Source organism: Brachionichthys hirsutus, chromosome 12 (genome assembly GCF_040956055.1).
Source record: "Brachionichthys hirsutus isolate HB-005 chromosome 12, CSIRO-AGI_Bhir_v1, whole genome shotgun sequence".
In the NCBI taxonomy this organism is placed as follows: Eukaryota; Metazoa; Chordata; class Actinopteri; order Lophiiformes; family Brachionichthyidae; genus Brachionichthys; species Brachionichthys hirsutus.
Genome location: NC_090908.1, coordinates 13,517,603 through 13,536,614, shown reverse-complemented (window position 1 = coordinate 13,536,614; position 19,012 = coordinate 13,517,603). Strand labels below are relative to the sequence as shown.

Here is a 19,012-nt window from a genome sequence, read left to right as displayed (position 1 = left end):
GCTGGTCCGGACTGGAGGTCTCTGGACCCAGTTCAAAACACAAACACCCAAGCTCTTACCTGGATCTGGTCCTGATGGGCATGTTGTTAGTCTGTCTGCAGCCAGTCCTTCATCATCATCGTCATCACCAGGGTCCGAGCCCGGGTGACGGTCCAGGGTCTGAGCCCGGGTCTGGTCTGGGGCCAGCTTGGCTCCGGTCGTAGCTGATGGATGCTAGGCTGCTAACTGATTAGCAGCAGTTAACTGGTTAAATCTAACGTTAACCCTTGACCCAAACACAGACGGTCTACTGACGTCCCTGATCCGGGCCCAGGTTGTTCTGCTTTGCTCTCCAGGACCAGGTTCTAGCGAAAGCTTTGATCTCTTGGTTTCCTGCCGTTGAGTCATCCGGCGTTCCTCCCCCTGAACGCCGGTCTCCGTGTTTCCTGCTCGTTGTCGGAACGTCTTCGTCCAATAATTACAATAACGAGCGCTGACGTCCAGAGGACAAGGACGAGGACGGGGACGAGGACGAGGACGAGGACTGCTGCCGTTTCCTCCGAGGGCAGCGTGATGAAACTTTGGGCCGCTGTTTGCTTTGGCGCCGCCGCTCCTTCACGAAGACGAGTAATTAACGTTTCATTCAGAGGCCAATGAATGAGCTGCATATTTAGTGACACTCACAGCCACAACACTAGAGGGAGCTCAAACAACAACCTGATTACCCCCTCCTACAAGACCAACATGGGTAAATCATCTTTTTACAATACTGCTCCTCTGAGACAGGATGTTTGACTGTACTTGTACTGTAATACATGCTACTGTGTGACTGTACTTGTACTGTAATACATGCTACTGTGTGACTGTACTTGTACTGTAATACATGCTACTGTTTGACTGTACTTGTACTGTAATACATGCTACTGTGTGACTGTACTTGTACTGTAATACATGCTACTGTTTGACTGTACTTGTACTGTAATACATGCTACTGTGTGACTGTACTTGTACAGTAATTCATGCTACTGTGTGACTGTACTTGTACTGTAATACATGCTACTGTGTGACTGTACTTGTACTGTAATACATGCTACTGTGTGACTGTACTTGTACTGTAATACATGCTACTGTTTGACTGTACTTGTACCCTAACATTTTATCTAATAAATATATTCATCATCATCATCAAATATTCATGGCTTCACGCTGGGACCAGTTCATCCACGCAAAGACCCGAGCCTCAACCGTTTGCTCCGATCCGATCAATATCTGCTTCATTACTCCAGAACCGGACCAGAACCACGTTGCTAGCTTCCCGTGCGGGTGCTGTTTGAGCGCAGTTAGCGTGCTGTTAGCATGTTGCTAGCATGTTAGCGTGTGGGGGTCAGAGGTGCTGTTGGAGCGTCGTTAGCATGCTGTTAGCATGTTGGTACCTTTGTCCCCGATGAGATTAGGTCATGTGACTTGTGAGCTTATCGGCGGTTTCATTAAGTGTGTGAATAAAGGAGCAGAGTGGGACGTCCCTAATCTTTAATAGATCTTTGATAACGGCGTCCGGCTGCTGTTTGTGCGGCGGCGGCCGTTTAATCATCCCCTCATCCCGCCGCCGTCTCCTTCAGGATTTAAGAGGATTTAAAGATGAATGTGAAGTGAACATCGGCGCCGCTGAGGTCCAGCCTGTTGTTCAGCTGATCCGGGGTCAGATTTACACCAGCGCATATTAATGAGCACAGCGCATATTAATGAGCACGTTCTCCCTCCATTTTAACTCGCATTAACGCACCTTTGATTGACCCTGAACTCGTCCTGCAGCTCAGCCAATCACGTGATGGAGTCACCCTCAGGTGTGGCTGCCGGGTCGCAGGTGATGCTAGCAGCAAGGATTAATGACGAGGACGTACAAATACTGTGTACTAGTACTACACTGTGATACTAGTACTCCACATTCAGCTGAACTTCTTTTAAAGCTTGTCTTGTGAAACTCAACGAGCTGATTGGCTGTTTCTCACCGATGCTCATCAGCCAATGAGAGGCGGCGAGCTGCGCGGCGCCTCCTACAGGGGGAACTAATTTATTGAGCTCACGGTTGGAGGGAAATCACCATTAAAGGGCATATTTAAGCACATTTGCGATCCTTAGAAGAAGGTAACGCTATTTGAATTTGCCCCGGCTTGAAGGAGAGTCTTTAATGTTGTGTCCACGGGACAAACGCACATCAAAGCAGAGGACGTCCTGACGCTCCCGCTGCTGGATTAAGGGGGGGGGGGGCAGGTGGCCCCGAGACTGTCCTCCCTGGCAGCGCCTCGCTGAGCGCGCCCCAACCGCCCGCCCGCCCTCCCCATGCAAATTAAATCCAGGCGACGGGGCTGCTCTGAATTCCTGCAGGAGGGGTGAGCCCCCCCCCCCCCCCCCCCCCCCCCTCATCAGCCTGGCGCTGGGGAGACAGAGAGAGAGTATTTGTACGCAAAGGTGCCTCGCTCCCAGTCATTTATGTATCTGGTCCACCGACCCCCCCCCAAATAAACACGAGGAGCCATGCTCGGTGCGCTGCTGCTCATGCTTAGCGTCATGCTAACGTCTATGTTTGCTTAGCATCATGCTAACGTCTATGTTTGCTTAGCGTCATGCTAACGTCTATGTTTGCTTAGCGTCATGCTAACGTCTATGTTTGCTTAGCGTCATGCTAACGTCTATGTTTGCTTAGCATCATGCTAACGTCTATGTTTGCTTAGCGTCATGCTAACGTCTATGTTTGTTTAGCGTCATGCTAACGTCTATGTTTGCTTAGCGTCATGCTAACGTCTATGTTTGCTTAGCGTCATGCTAACGTCTATGTTTGCTTAGCGTCATGCTAACGTCTATGTTTGCTTAGCGTCATGCTAACTGTAGGGAATTTCCGTATCTAGATAGGATTCCACAACGTAATTACACGCCGCCGCCACTAGGAACGCACCACATTTAGTTTGTTATTGTAATGACTGATTTCAATTGAACGCATCACAACAGTGACGTCACACAACACAGATAAACATGGGCGTAGATTGGCTGGGGCGGGACCCCCACCTGGAGGGGGCCGGACTCAGGGACATAGAAAGACGCGGACGCAGAGGGCGGCCCTTTGTTCGGACCTGAGACTCGCACACGGAGCAGGATCGAACCTCAGCGCTGATATCTGAACCAACTTGTATTGATCTGCATATTATATAAATATCTTAATCATGACCCAAATCCTCTTTATTGACCACGCCCCCACACGGAGAAGAAGAACCGGGGAGGGTTAAGGAAGACCCTCACGATGCTCAGCTGATGCTAGCTGTTAGCTAGTTGTTGACGCCCACTTCCTGGTGTCCTGCGGCGGTTAGAATTCGACACGATTTCCTCAGTCAAACGGGAAACGCCTCTTTTTATAACTCTTTGAATCTCCGTCCTCATTAGCATGCGAGCGAGCTAGCCATGCAAATCGTTTGAAATGCAGAAACTTCCGTTTCTATATTTCATCAAGGAGCTTTTCATGTTTAATAAATTACAGACGCCGTCTCTAAGAACCAAAAGAACACAATTGGGATTCACTTAAAATCTGATCCCAACCTGCAGGATTATTAGCTTTCTGCTAGTATTTGTCCTGATGGGGGGGCGGGGGGGGGGGGGTCTCATTGTGGTTTAATGGGATTCTGAAACCAGAGAAAAGACAAATTTGTTCAACGGAGATGATCAATAATAAGGATGTTGGCCTAAAGTATGGTGGTCACACAGGCCACGCCCTTCTGGCGGGACGCAGCATGTCTGTGGACATCAGGACAGGTCAGTAGAGGACAGGTGAGACTGGATCAATGAAAGCTGGTGCAAGCTCCGCCCCATCAACACCTGTCTACACGGCGACAGGAAGCAAACAGACACACTACCTGGGGGGTGTTCCAGTTCAGGGGGGGGGGGGGGGGGGGGTCATAAATCTGAACCTGCTGTTCAGGCTGGATGGAGGGATGAGGGATGAGGGATGGAGGGATGAGGGATGAGGGATGGAGGGATGAGGGGCAGGACTCTGGAGATGGAGCCAGACGGCCCCCCAGCCTGGCCTGGGCAGGGCGGGTCTCTGAGGTCACTTCCTGCGGCCTCATGAGGGACATAGAGGGTCTGACCCCGCCCTCCCTGAAAGACCGGCTGGACAGCAGATTAGTGTGTGTGTGTGTGTGTGTGCGTGTGTGTAGGTGTGTGTGTGTGTGTGTGTGTGCGTGTGTGTGTAGGTGTGTGTGTGTGTGTGTGTGCGTGTGTGTGTGTGTAGGTGTGTGTGTGTGTGTGTGTGTGCGTGTGTGTGTAGGTGTGTGTGTGTGTGTGTGTGTGTGTGTGCGTGTGTGTGTGTGTAGGTGTGTGTGTGTGTGTGTGCGTGTGTGTGTGTGTGTGTGTGTGTGTGTGCGTGTGTGCGTGTGTGTGTGTGTGTGCGTGTGTGTGTGTGTGTGTGTGTGTGTGTGCGTGTGTGTGTGCGTGTGTGTGTGTGTGTGTGCGTGTGTGTGTGTGTGTGCGTGTGTGTGTGCGTGTGTGTGTGTGTGTGTGTGTGCGTGTGTGTGTGTGCGTGTGTGTGTGTGTGTGCGTGTGTGTGTGTGTGTGTGTGTGTGTGTGTGTGTGTGTGTGTGTGTGTGTGTGTGTGTTATATTTATTATATGGTTTATGGATTATCACCTACATGTGTTAGCTTCAGTTTGTTAGCATGATGTCATGAGCTAGCCCTGTTAGCTTTAGCTTCAACTTGTTAGCTTTAGCTTCAGTTTGTTAGCGTGATGCCATGAGCTAGCCCTGTTAGCTTTAGCTTCAGTTTGTTAGCGTGATGTCATGAGCTAGCCCTGTTAGCTTTAGCTTCAACTTGTTAGCTTTAGCTTCAGTTTGTTAGCGTGATGCCATGAGCTAGCCCTGTTAGCTTTAGCTTCAGTTTGTTAGCGTGATGTCATGAGCTAGCCCTGTTAGCATCGCTACGTGGCGTTGGACATTGAACGCCGCTCTGATGACATCACGGATCGCTCAAGGAAACATGCTAACCGAATCGTTGTTGTTTTGCTGCACTTTGTGACCAGGAGCCAATCAGGAGCTGAGTTATCGGGAGCGAAGATGTGAGGGGGGGGGGTTGGGGGGGCGTGTCCTCAGACCGTCGCTCTGCAGTAATGAAGAGTTGGACGGGGCGGGACACTCGGGACTCAGAGACGGCTTTGATTAAGTCCTCGGAGCTTCATTAAAAACCATGAAAGCTCATTTTAGAGAGACCCCCCCCCCCATTACCCCCCCCCCCCCCCCCCAACCCACATCAGGCCACATTTAAAGTCCAGGAGCAGCAACAAACTGAGTCGCGCTGAGTCCACGTTCCTCTCCGGTGTTGCTCCGCCCTCTGCTGGACAAACAGACAAACTGCAGCTGCATGCGGACTGGCTGTTATTATCAGGATACTTTATTGATCCCTGTGGATCTATCGAGCATCTCCACTCAGCGAGGTCACAAATACGAAATATGCAGAAAGTACATTCATAGAAATAGAAAAGTATAATACTAAAAAGCAACGATGCATCGTGTGATCGACTCGCCACAGGAAGGAAAGACCTTCCATGGGGGGGGGGGGGGTCCATTAAATTCTGAGAGCGATCCGGTTCCCCGTCTGGATATAAAAAACATCTGGATTTTCCCATTTACTCATAATGGAGGCTTTAAAAACATCCCAGTCATAAAGGGGTCCGGTCTGAACCACCTTGAAACGGTTCTTCTGGTTCTGATCCAGAACAAGGTCAGAACAAATATGACATTTTAACATTAAACCATTTATGGATTAAGAATCAGTTAAACATAAACTCTGATTCACGTTTACTTTTCATGTTGGTGTATAAAGATACCAGAACCACCTAGAACCTTCTGGTTCTGATCCAGATCAGGTGTGGTTCTTGTTCGTGTGCTGCAGCACCACCGGCTGCTGGTGGGGGGCGCTGCTGGTCTAAGGGGAGCTCCTCCTGGAGGGGCGGAGTCTCCGGTTCGGCTCTGTGACCTCTCAGCAGAATTCTGTGGTCTGCAGCTGTTGACACCTGACCCGCTCGGAGAAACGGCTGCAGCCCCCCCACGGGGACAGAAATGGATCCACCAGCGCCCCCCCCCCCCCCCCCCCCCCGGAGCTCCCTGGACTCCGACCCGGGTCCTCAGGCGGGTCCTCAGGCAGGTCCTCAGGCAGGTTCGAATCGATTTGAACGACGTCTGTTTGTGGATTCATCTTTTTAAATCCTGTTAATGTTTCCTTCTGTGTGGAAAAGCTCCGTAAACTGAAAAAAAGACACAAAAACAGAATGAATGGATGAAGGGATGAATGGATGAAGGGATGAATGGATGAAGGGATGAATGGATGAGTGAATGGATGAAGAATGAATGGATGAGTGAATGGATGAAGAATGAATGGATGAATGGATGAATTCTACAAATTAGCAACGCTTCCTTTATCGTAGCTTTAACCATCAGGCTCAGTCTGAACACACAGCTGTTAACGATTTGGCACGTTAGCAACGCAACCTGCAATTTAAAGGCTAGAAATTCACCTGAATCACATGATTGGACCACCTGTGTCACCTGTCCTCAAAGGACACGCCCACATGCCACACCAGGGTGATGGTTAAACATCCTGGTTATACGGGCACTAGGTAACCACACAAATGCTAATAGGTGATGCTTCTGCTGACGGCTAGCGTGCTAACAAACGCGCTGTTAGCATGCTAGCCGTCAGCTAGCATGCTGACCCCTGTTTCATCAAAGACCTGGTCACATGACCCCGGTGTGTGTCACTGACTCCAGTCTTTGATGAGACCCTTTAATTTGATCCAGACTGCATTTCTGGAATATTATATATTATGTATGGGTGGAGTTAGGCTCCTCCCCCTGGTGGGGGGGTGCTGGTTACCAAAGGGTCAGTTAGCCGCTGTAGCTAAAGGCGGCTAGCCCTGGCTCAGGTCTGATGAAGGGAGGAATAGAAGCGGAGTGTAAACCCAGTGCTGGGGGGGGGGGGGGATTGATCCGGATCAAAGCCGGACCTCCACTGGTGGGGGGGCGGAGGCAGTTCTGTCCCGCCACGCCCCCTCTGGGCGTCCCTCTGGGCGTCCCTCTGGGCGTCCCGCCGGCCAATGGGGGGCCTGTCTGTGTGGACGATGCAGGAGCCCCCCCGGTATAAAACCCCTCGGCGCCGTCTGGGCCCTCCTGAGCAGCTGGAGCATTCCCAGCCTCGCCTCAGGTGGAGGGATCGCGAGGAGGGAACAGAACCACACAGAACCGCCCGTCTGTGCAGCTGGGTTTTCCTGGAGGGGGGGACATTCGGAGGATTTTAGAGCGGGGAGCCTCAGTGGATCAGGAGGTTCCGGGTCTTCTGGGCTCGTCCCATCGAGAGGCAGCCTTGGAAACAAGTGAGTACCGTCCCGCCTGTGTGGGACCTGGAGGGTTCTGGAGGGGTTCTGTGTGGGATGCGGGTTCTGGAGGGGTTCTGTGTGGGACCTGGAGGGTTCTGGAGGGGTTCTGTGTGGGATGCGGGTTCTGGAGGGGTTCTGTGTGGGACCTGGAGGGTTCTGGAGGGGTTCTGTGTGGGACTTGGAGGGTTCTGGAGGGGTTCTGTGTGGGATGCGGGTTCTGGAGGGGTTCTGTGTGGAATGCGGGAACTGGAGGGTTCTGGAGGGGTTCTGTGTGGGACCTGGAGGGTTCTGGAGGGGTTCTGGAGGGTTCTGTGTGGGACCTGGAGGGTTCTGGACGGTTCTGTGTGGGATGCGGGACCTGGTTTTGGTTGGACATGTTGCCGGCGCCGGGCCCGGGACAGGAATAGCCGCTGACAGCGTGCGGGCCGCCGGCCGGGCCCATGGCTTTTTAAGGGAATGGCAGCAGCGCTATCTCTGCGCCAGCTGCCGCCTGTCCGTCAAACGGCGCCGGTATTTTTGGCTGCTTCTATTTCTGGTCCGAGTTCATCCGGCCCGGTCCAGCAGCACGGGCTCCTCCGTATTGATTATCGATCAGGATCGGGTCCCTCCCGTCTGGACAGATCAGCTGAGCTAAGCCAGCTGGGCTAACGCTAACATGAACAGCACAGTTTATTGATTGATAGATTGAGAAGCCGATCGGCGGTATTGATCGCTGGTTTTGATTGGTTCTAAAGGGAATTGATCTGCTCTGGGATTGTCAGCTTTTATCCGATATTGCCATTGATTAGTTATTGGTCGGTAGATATTGATGCAACGGACAGCTGGTTGTGTTTTTATGTGATCAGTTCTGATTATTGATTGTTAATGATATAATATTATTCCTTACATTACAGTCGAAATATATTACGTGACATTTTTTATTGATTTCCTGGTTGATCAATCTGTGTTGATTATTTGAATCGGGGGTCACCTCAGGTCATTCGGGTAAATTAAACGTGTCTTTTATGTTTTTATTTTCTAACTGAATGATTTTTTTGTCGTCCTCAGAATATCAGAATAAAGAAATATTTAAATTAATAAATTATAATATTTAAAATATTGGACTATTTTTTAGAGTCGTTGACAGGAAGTACCTTTTCAGAATAAAACCCTTAAAAGCTGCTGGATGTCCAGAATCAGTTTATTTGCCATCGTCAGTGGAAGTTCACAAACTAAGAATGTTTCCTAAAATACGACAATTAATAAAATGCAAAACGTCCTCGCTATACTCGGGTACGCAGTAAAAATATACTAAGTAAAAAAAACATGAATACAAGAAACCCGCAAAAACAGCAGCAAAACCTACCCCAAATATAAAAACGACCCCAAAATATAAAAGCTAGCACTAAACTAAAATATGCATTTAATAAAATGAATAGAATTATTACGTTCAACAAATAAAGAACCTGATCAGAAGCTGAATGAAATAAATTCATTCTATAAAAATGATTAAACAAAAGTTTCTGCTGCCACTTCTCAAAAAGTACAAGAAAAATATTTACGCAGAAAATCACATTTCACAGCAGAAACCAAAATGAATCACAATTTCTGTGATGCTTGAAATTCATCACCGAAAAAAACGAATTTAAAATATTTCCATAGAAAAAGGTAAACGCGTCTTCTCCTTCGTTGTTTACAGGATAAAATAACGACTTGTGAAATAAGGAAACATAACTGATAATCAAATATCGATCAACATATATGTTAGCATTAGCATTAGCATTGGATCGGGTTTCAGTTTGTGCCTGATGTCCAGCTGTCAGCAGTAAAGATAGCTGAAGCTAAATGTGGCTCCTGAGCTGAAGCGGGGGGGGGGGGTCACAGCTTCGAATCAAACAATCAATCGTCACAACTTCACCGTGAATCTTATTATTATCAGCTTCGCATGTTTCTCTTTTTAATTTTCATGTCTTCATGCTTTCCTTATTACTTTTCTCACATTTCAATATTTTAGTAATTGATTATTTAACGATTGAATTTGTATTTTCTACTTCGTGTAGCGATTCCAGATCAGGTTTTATTTTGAGTATTTCCTGGCCTCTTTCTTCTTCTAATGACTTTAGCATGCGGCGTTCCTCAGCTGCCGCCGCCCCTCCGGGTCCTCTGCCCTCCAACAAGCCCCGCCCCCTGACATTTATAGCTGCTATCTGATTCGTGGAACTCAAACCTGCTGGAGACGCAGCACATTTGTTCAGGCTTAAAACCATTCAGTGGCCACGCCTTCTTCTGGTGACCGATGATGTCATCAGTAGTGATGTCACGTGATCATAATAACGACACATTAACAGCTTCGGACACCTTGAAGTCCGCCATCTCTATCCTGACGTTGCCATGGACACGGTTGCCACCCCTGCCTCCTGATTGGTCACTGCTGACCCTCTGCTTTGTGACGTCATCGCGCCGTTTTAGCCGAACAACCAGCCGCTGGTGCTCGTGGTGCCTTCATGTGGCGTCAGAATAATCAGAAAAACGAGTGTTTTCAGGTGAAAGCGCCTCAAGCAGCGAGAAACAAACGTTTGTCTGGCGGGACGGCGTCCCCTGGTCAGTGAAACCTGTCCCCGTCTGTCCTCAGGGCGCCGACCGCCATGTCAACACAGGCGCCGACGTTCACGCAGCCGCTGCAGAGCGTCGTGGCACTAGAGGGCAGTGCTGCGACGTTTGAGGCGCAGATCAGCGGTAAGAGACAAACAAACAAACAAACAAACACGCAGACTCCGGTCCTTGATCCGGTCCGTCCCTCAGGTGCTCCGGTTCCTGAGGTGAGCTGGTTCCGTGATGGCCAGGTTCTTTCTGCCGCCGCTCTTCCCGGCGTTCAGATCTCGCTCAGCGACGGCCGCGCTGTTCTGAGGATCCCTGCTGTGACCGCCGCCCACAGCGGAAGGTTCTCCATCAGAGCCACCAACGGAGCCGGACAAGCCACGAGCACCGCCGAGCTCCTCGTCACAGGTGAGCACACCTGGAAGGACAGGAAGCCATCTCGTATGAAAATAAAATGAGGCCTAAGGTGTAGCCTTGGGGGACACCGCAGGAGGGAGGAGCCACTACTTAAACTAGCCAATCAGAATCTATCTTTGTGCTCCTCTGAAGTTCTTTTGTTACAGTGGACACAGGGGTGTCTTTTTGGTGTCTGACTTTGATGTCCCTAACCTTGTCCTCCAGCCGAGACGGCGCCCCCTAGCTTCCTTCAGCGGCTGCAGAGCTCCGCGGTGAGACAGGGCAGCCAGGTGAGGCTGGACGTCCGAGTCACAGGTATCCCTACACCTGTGGTGAAGTTCTACAGAGAGGGAGCTGAGATCCAGAGTTCAGCCGACTTCAGGATCCTCCAGGAGGGAGACCTGCACAGCCTTCTGATCGCCGAGGCCTTCCCCGAGGATTCTGGGACATATTCCGTGACAGCCGCCAACAGCAGCGGGCGAGCCACGTCCACGGCGGAGCTGCTGGTCCAGGGTGAGGACCTGATGGACGTGTTTAGCTTAGCTTACCAGCTAACTAAGGTAGCACTAGCAAGCCGTTGATGCGCTGCAGCAGGCGAGTTGCTGAGTGGCTATCAGTTAGCTGCTAAAGGGGCGGTGATATACAGGGTGACATGCTCAGCCTAGCTTAGCACAGAGACACATGCTCAGCCTAGCTTAGCACAAAGACACATGCTCAGCCTAGCTTAGCACAGAGACACATGCTCAGCCTAGCTTAGCACAACGACACATGCTTGGCCTAGCTTAGCACAGAGACACATGCTCGGCCTAGCTTAGCACAGAGACGCATGCTCGGCCTAGCTTAGCACAAAGACGCATGCTCGGCCTAGCTTAGCACAAAGACACATGCTCAGCCTAGCTTAGCACAACGACACATGCTCAGCCTAGCTTAGCACAGAGACACATGCTCGGCCTAGCTTAGCACAGAGACGCATGCTCGGCCTAGCTTAGCACAAGGTCAGTGGACAGGTGTCTCACCTGAGCGTCTTTGTGTTCAGGTGAAGAAGCCGTTCCAGCAAAGAAAACCAAGACCGTGATTTCAACCGCAGAGGTTTCACAGATCCGCCAGACCCGGGTGGAGAAGGTGAGCGAGACGTTCCCCTCACCCGATGTCCCGTCTGACGGGTTTGTGCGTCCCCTGATCCCTGCGTCCGTCCCCAGAGGGTGGAGGCCAGTTTCCAGGCCACCGCCATGATGGAGATGCAGGTGGAGGGCGTGGAGTTTGCTCACAAGGCTCCACCCAGAGTTCCTCCGAAGCCCACCTCCAAGTCCCCGACCCAGCCCTCACTGGTTGCCAAGGTGACCGGAGGACGTCAACAGTCGCCGTCGCCCGTCAGACACGTGAAGGCGCCAACACCGACCCCTGCCAGGTGGGCGGAGTCTTCATCTCTCTGACAGCTGGAAGGTTTTAGACCAGGGTGATGTGTTACTGGAGGCGGGGCTTAGACCAGGGTGATGGTGTTACTGGAGGCGGGGCTTAGACCAGGGGATTGTGTTACTGGAGGCGGGGCTTAGACCAGGGGATTGTTACTGGAGGCGGGGCTTAGACCAGCATGGTGTTACTGGAGGCGGGGCTTAGACCAGGGGATTGTGTTACTGGAGGCGGGGCTTAGACCAGGGTGATGTGTTACTGGAGGCGGGGCTTAGACCAGCATGGTGTTACTGGAGGCGCGGCTTAGACCAGGGGATTGTTACTGGAGGCGGGGCTTAGACCAGGGTGATGTGTTACTGGAGGCGGGGCTTAGACCAGGGGATTGTTACTGGAGGCGGGGCTTAGACCAGGGTGATGTGTTACGGGAGGCCGGCCCCCACAGGCCTGCCAAGTGACCCCCCCACTTACAGACTGTCCCTCCATCAGGCCGTCCCCCATCAGCGCTCACAAGCAGGCGGCTGGCGGCGCCGACGTCCTGCCGCCGTGGAAGCAGGACGACTTCCTGTCAGAGGCCGGTTTCACCAGCGTGACCAGCAGCGCCACCCAGCAGCACTGGGAGGTCTCTGGAGTCCAAGAGGTGAGGACGGGCCCCCTTCAGGTGGGGGTTTGGGGGCCGGTCTAAAAACCGGGGGGGGGCATTTATGATCACAACGAAAAGACAAAATAACGCTATTCTTAGATCGATCTATTTATGGCTCGTCACCCCCTGACCTGCACCAAGGCATCCTGGGAACTGTAGTCTCGTCACTTCGGCTCCTCCTCTTGGTCTAACTGGACTCATGTGGGTCAGTGGATGAAGAGCCTTTTACCCAGAATGCCGTGTGACGAGCTGAACACGAACGTGTGCGAAAGTGTTGACATTCAAGACTCGCCGTCCTCGGCCGAGACGCCAGAGGACGACCAATCAAACGCACCCGTCTTCAAAGGGAGAGAGCGTCCAAGCAGATCCAAGCAGAGAAGCAACCGGACGCCATGGCGCTTCAGGGCGGCGGCGGGGGACGGGATGGCGTCCGCAGGGTCTTCAAACGGTTCATTCTTCCTTAAATAAATGCTGAATGGTGTGGTTTGTGGGACGGTCCGCCTGTCCCGCTGTCCCCCGTCCCGCTGTCCCTCTGTCCCGCTGTCCCCCCGTCCCGCTGTCCCCCTGTCCCGTCGTGCATGTTTAATGTGCTGCTGGTTGTGTCTCCAGGCTGAGGGTGGGAGGAGAGCCGGTGCGGTGGCCACGGTGGTGGCCGCCGTCGACCTGGCTCGGGTCCGTCGGCCTGTGCATGTGGAAGACGAGGAGGCGGAGTCACGGCAGCAGGTCGCCGCCTCCGCCACCACGGCTGTCGATGAGCAGCATCGACCCGGCCGGACGACCACGGGAACGCCTCCCACTGCTCAGGAGCTCAGACCTCAGGTTAGCGAGGCCTCCCCAGCGAAGAAACAGCAGCCAATCAGGGACCGATCGGCCAATCAGGGACCGATCGGCCAATCAGGGACCGATCGGCCAATCAGGGACCGATCGGCCAATTAGGGGCCGATCGGCCAATCAGGGACCGATCAGCCAATCAGGGCCAGCCAGTCGCTTGTTGCAGCTCCTGTTCTCATGCTCCTGTGCAGCTCACCTGTGTAGCTCACCTGTGTAGCAGCTCCTGTTCTGACGCTCCTGTGTAGCTCACCTGTGTAGCAGCTCCTGTTCTGACGCTCCTGTGTAGCTCACCTGTGCAGCTCACCTTTGTAGCTCACCTGTGTAGCTCACCTGTGTAGCTCACCTGTGTAGCAGCTCCTGTTCTGACGCTCCTGTGAACTCCTGTCTTGGTTACTCCAGATCCAGACAGAACCCTCCTCCCACGGTTCCGCCGGTCTCGCCCCGTCTCCGGTCCCACATTTCACAGTTGCTAGAGTTTCTGTCCCCAAACACGAGTCTCGCTCTGAGGTAAGAGAGGCGTGGTCGGGCGAGCAGAAACATTCTCTAATCCAACCAGAAATACTCCTCTCCAGACCCGCCCCTTAGTTACTGTTGCTAACCTGCCAGTCATTATAAGATGTCAAAATTAAAATTCCCAAACCATTGGAAGGTGGTTCTGCTAGCGTTCTGTGGCTAGCTGGTGTGCGCTAACATGTGGGCCGGATTAAAGTCTCACATGGAGCCTGAAATGTAGACGAACGCTTAGCATTAGCGACTATTCCAACCACTGGACTATGCTAACGGTGGGGGGTGAGAGGAGGTCATCCGGTTATTGCTGCTCGCCTGAAATGCTAACGTGCTAGCTAACGTGCTAACGTGAACTGTCGCGTTTACGTGATGAACCTTTAACTTGGTTTTCTTCTCCTCTTTAAACCCACGTTTTAATTTGGTATTAGTTCGAATCTCCCTCGCTGGTGATAGTTGTAATAAAGCTAACCCTAGAGCCCCGCCCCCTCTGCTGTGGCTGAATGCTAACTCCTGAGCCAACCGATGCTAATGATGGTTTGGCTGTTCCTCCTCTTTGGGTCGGGCAGGTCTCCATCGCCGGCTCGGCTATCGCCGTTCTTCAGAAAGAGTTATCGTCTTCTGCCGCTGCGAGGACGATCATCAAGCCCGTCGCGTCTCCCAGCCCGTCTGGACGAGTGTCCGGGACCAGGGACGCACCGGAACCGGTCCCTCCACCATTCAAAGACTTTGAGAAATATACTGAGTTCCAGAGCCGGGAGGTTCGCTCGGGGGCCGTGGACAGAATATCTGAGGACTGGGGAGCCCAGGTTGGTAATCTAGCGTAGCGGGCTGGATCTGGATCTGAACAGGACAAGAACCCCTGACGAGTGTCCCATGATGGTTCCCAGAACAGACAACCAACGAGTGCATTCATAGAAGAACGGAGAGATCATTTCCTCTCCTCCGTGTTGAATCTTTTAGCGTACGTTTTAGCGTAGCTCAGCTCAAACGGGCGTCTTCCTCTGGCGTTGGGCTCATTGGCGGTTCCTTGACCGTTACTATATTATTGGTCCGGTTTTCGTGAGTTCCGTGAAACTCCGGGGCTCTCTTGTAAAACGTTAACGTGTCCGTTGTTGCCATTGACAACCTCATCGTCACCTCTTTTGTCCTCGTCCCGTGCCGTGTCTCTGTGTCCGGGTCGTGGATCTTTAAGTTTCTCTTCTCAAACGTACCTTTGCCCGTACAACAGGTGACGGAGGCAGCTGCCGTACCTTCTACAGGTGGTGTAGTCCCGCCCACACTGGTGTCTGTAAGTTCCACAGTCCTACGAACCTTAGCATATATCGTTGAGACCCCCCCTACAAGTAGTCCTGCGTTTTGTCTGAAGGGCTTGAAGAACACGAATGTGACGGAGGGCGAGTCGGTGACCCTGGGGTGTCAGATCAGCGGTTGCCCCACCCCCGTCATCATGTGGTTCAGAGAGGACTACAGAATTGAGAGCTCCATCGACTTCCACCTGAGCTACGAGGACGGACTCGCCCGGCTCATGATCAGAGAGGCTTTTGCTGAAGACAGCGGCCGCTTCACCTGCACCGCCACCAACGAGGCTGGGACCATCAGCACCTCCTGCTACCTGCTGGTCCAGGGTCAGTATGAACAGAAACAGAAGTCCTTCGCTGTGCTATGACTTTTGGGGCTCCTCAGGGTTCCATTGTGGGGCCGCTGCTGTTTTCGGGGTTAGGGCTCATCTGTTCCCGTCTTACTTGAGACGAGCTCGCTCTTTCTCTTCCAGTTTCTGAAGACATTGAGAGCAGAGAGGAGGTCGCTGTCGTCGCCGACGCTGCTGACAAACTGTGAGTTCATCCTTTGATGTTTTAGAAGACGGGTCAACGCAGGTTGACAATCTGTCCAGTTGAGATTGACCAAAAACTCAAATTATTTTAGTTCGTTTGAAATTGTTACTTTTCAGCTTGGACGTTTTCCTAAAGAGATGTTTTAATTTCTAGAGTAACCGAAGAAGCTAAAGAGGAGATTCAGGTGGGCGTGGCTGAGTCAGACACCGTTGCCATAGCGCCCTTCTTCATCAAGAATCCAACCGCCCAGAAGCTGGTGGAAGGAGGAAGTGTCGTGTTTGAATGCCAGGTTGGAGGAAGCCCCAAACCTCACGTCATCTGGAAGAAGAATGGCCAAGCACTCACCGCCGGATACCGGTACGCTGCAGGGAACGCCGCAGGGAACGCCGCAGGGAACGCCGCAGGGAACGCCGCAGGGAACGCTCCAGGGAACGCTCCAGGGAACGCTCTAGGGAACGCCGCAGGGAACGCTGCAGGGAACGCTCTAGGGAACGCTCTAGGGAACGCCGCAGGGAACGCTGCAGGGAACGCCGCAGGGAACACCGCAGGGAACGCTTTAGGGAACGCTTTAGGGAACGCTCTAGGGAACGCCGCAGGGAACGCTGCAGGGAACGCTCTAGGGAACGCTCTAGGGAACGCTGCAGGGAACGCTTTAGGGAACGCTTTAGGGAACGCTCTAGGGAACGCTGCAGGGAACGCTCTAGGGAACGCTCTAGGGAACGCTCCAGGGAACGCTGCAGGGAACGCTCTAGGGAACGCTTTAGGGAACGCTCTAGGGAACGTTCTAGGGAACGCTCCAGGGAACGCTCCAGGGAACGCTCCAGGGAACGCTCCAGGGAACGCTCTAGGGAACGTTCTAGGGAACGCTCCAGGGAACGCTCCAGGGAACGCTCTAGGGAACGCTCTAGGGAACGCTCCAGGGAACGCTCCAGGGAACGTCCACCATGTGTTTATTTGATCTTTGTTCTGTCATTGCTGAAAAAACTGTACTTTTCTAAATCTGTCAGACGGAATGTTGGGAAATAATTAGAAAATGTTCTGGAATGTGGAACCGTTCTCCTCAAATTGTCTCAAAGCAAAAAGTAATGTCTTCAATTTTTTGTTCAACCAACAGCCCAGAAATCCAAGATTCTTAAGTTGGTCCTAAATGACAGAAATAAATGATTGATCATCTAAATAGTTTAAATATTTGATTGTGCCTGCTGAGGCTCGCTGTGGTCTCTGGGGGGGGGGGGGGGGGGGGCTGAATCACGGCTAACAGGGTTCCGTCCACCGTCCTTCAGGTACAAAGTTTCCTACAAGAAGGACATGGGAGAATGCAAGCTGGAGATCTCCATGACCTTCGCTGATGACGCTGGAGAATACTCTGTGTTTGCCAAGAACCAGCTGGGGGAGAGCTCCGCCTCCGCCGGCCTGCTGGACGAAGGTGACTTGATGTAGTGAACCTGGAGGACAGGTGGCGTCCCCAGGAGGACGGCTCTCCTGACTTTCTGTGGTCTCTTTGCAAACAGAGGAATATGAAGCTTACATGAAGAAACAGGAAGTGACCTTTAAGACTGAAGTCACGGCCATTGTGGAGGAACCCGAGGTGGCAGACGTCCCCCCCGTGGTCGTTACAACAATGGAGCAGATGACCACCACCGTCATCTCTGGACAGGTAGGACCCCCCCCCCCCCGCCCCGCCCCGCTTCCCCCGGCAGTGCTTGAATGACTTTGCTCTTCGTCTTCTGCAGGAATTCCATCTTTCTGCTGTCGAGCTGAGGCTCATCCACCAGATTGAACTTGGCATCATGAAGGTGACCTACAAAGATCTGGTCTCAGAGGACGGCGAGTCGCCGGCGGCCGGCGCCCCCACCGAGTCCGTGCAGTCTCGGTTCGAGACTCCGGTCAAAAACTACCAGATCCTGGAAGGATCGGGCGTCACGTTCCACTGCAGGATGAGTGGCGTGCCCCCCCCCAAGGTAAGGGAGGTGACCGTGCTGTCTGTCCCAACATGATGCAGACCTCTGCTGGTCCTCTGGTCTTTCTGTCCAGTCGTCCTGTGAAGTATTTTGTCCTTCACCAGGTCGCATGGTTCAAAGACGGCCAGAGGCTGAGGCCTGCTGACCGTTACCGGATGGAGGTCCTCCAGGACGGGCGGGCCAGCCTGCGTCTGCCCGTGGTTCTGCCGGAGGACGAGGGCGTGTACACGGCGTTGGCTACCAACATGAAGGGGAACGCGGTGTGCTCTGGGAAGCTCTACGTGGAGCCGTTCGGACCGGGGACTCCTCAGGGACCCGCGTCGCAAGCAGCAATGCAGAGGATCAGGTAACGTCTCATTGGAGAGGACCCCAACGGGGTCGCCGGACCTTCGCCGATGACGCTGCTTCTTCCTCAGGTCCACATCTCCCCGTTCTCCGAGTCGCTCCCCCAGCCGCTCACCGGGATGCTCTCCTGCCCGCCGGCTGGACGAGACGGACGAAGCTCAGCTGGAGAGACTCTACAAGCCCGTGTTTGTCCTGAAGCCGTCCTCGTGTAAATGCTCTGAGGGGCAAACCGCCCGGTTCGACCTGAAGGTCGTCGGCAGACCGATGCCGGACACCTACTGGTTCCACAACGGTGGGTCCAAACCGAGGGGACGCGTTCTCCAGTCCGAGGCCTTCCCCTCCAAACGTTCTAAACCCGTCTGTCACTTCTCCAGGGCAACAGGTGGTTAGCGACCACACCCACAAGGTAGTGGTGAAAGAGGACGGCACGCAGTCCCTGATCATCGTCCCGGCCACGCCACAGGACTCTGGCGAGTGGACAGTCGTCGCTCAGAACAGAGCTGGACGCTCGTCCATCTCCCTCACGCTGTCGGTGGAGGGTAAATCTGCAGCCCCCCCCCCCCCCCGCTTCGCTAGAAAGGGCGGCGACCAGCAGGTAACGGCTTCTTGGTCCTTTCTCTCCTTTCAGCTAAAGAGACGCTGGTGCGTCCCCACTTCCTGGACAAGCTGAAGAACATCAGCGTGAAGGAGGGGACGCTGGTCCAACTGGCCGTCAGAGCCATCGGAAATCCTCTGCCCGACATCGTCTGGCTGAAGAACAGCGACATCGTCACGCCGCACAAGCACCCGCATGTCAGGTGTGTGTTCAAGCAGGTGGTAGGGGGGGCGCTCTCTGGCAGGTAGACCAGGTGAGCAGTGACTCATAAAGCACCCACCTGTCAGGTGTGTGTTCAACCAGGTGCTAGGGGGGGTGCTCTCTGGCAGGTAGACCAGGTGAGCAGTGACTCATAAAGCACCCACCTGTCAGGTGTGTGTTCAAGCAGGTGCTAGGGGGGGCGCTCTCTGGCAGGTAGACCAGGTGAGCAGTGACTCATAAAGCACCCACCTGTCAGGTGTGTGTTCAACCAGGTGCTAGGGGGGGTGCTCTCTGCAGGTAGACCAGGTGAGCAGTGACTCACCTGT

General features: G+C 53.1%; 1 protein-coding gene across 1 annotated transcript in view; it reads left to right on the top strand.

The window, feature by feature from the left end:
* Positions 1 to 7,198: 7,198 nt before the first annotated feature.
* The window catches only part of LOC137901962 (titin-like), a 170,078-nt gene continuing 158,264 nt past the window's right edge, over positions 7,199 to 19,012 (top strand). Inside the window, 21 exon segments of the mRNA XM_068745997.1 lie at positions 7,199 to 7,388; positions 10,003 to 10,106; positions 10,173 to 10,376; positions 10,590 to 10,877; positions 11,401 to 11,486; positions 11,564 to 11,772; positions 12,261 to 12,411; positions 13,024 to 13,233; positions 13,651 to 13,752; positions 14,319 to 14,558; positions 14,981 to 15,040; positions 15,119 to 15,377; positions 15,524 to 15,584; positions 15,738 to 15,941; positions 16,868 to 17,010; positions 17,096 to 17,309; positions 17,311 to 17,545; positions 17,650 to 17,891; positions 17,962 to 18,182; positions 18,265 to 18,429; positions 18,519 to 18,687. Coding sequence (XP_068602098.1) covers positions 10,016 to 10,106; positions 10,173 to 10,376; positions 10,590 to 10,877; positions 11,401 to 11,486; positions 11,564 to 11,772; positions 12,261 to 12,411; positions 13,024 to 13,233; positions 13,651 to 13,752; positions 14,319 to 14,558; positions 14,981 to 15,040; positions 15,119 to 15,377; positions 15,524 to 15,584; positions 15,738 to 15,941; positions 16,868 to 17,010; positions 17,096 to 17,309; positions 17,311 to 17,545; positions 17,650 to 17,891; positions 17,962 to 18,182; positions 18,265 to 18,429; positions 18,519 to 18,687 — 3,554 coding nt within the window. The 5' untranslated portion in view covers positions 7,199 to 7,388; positions 10,003 to 10,015.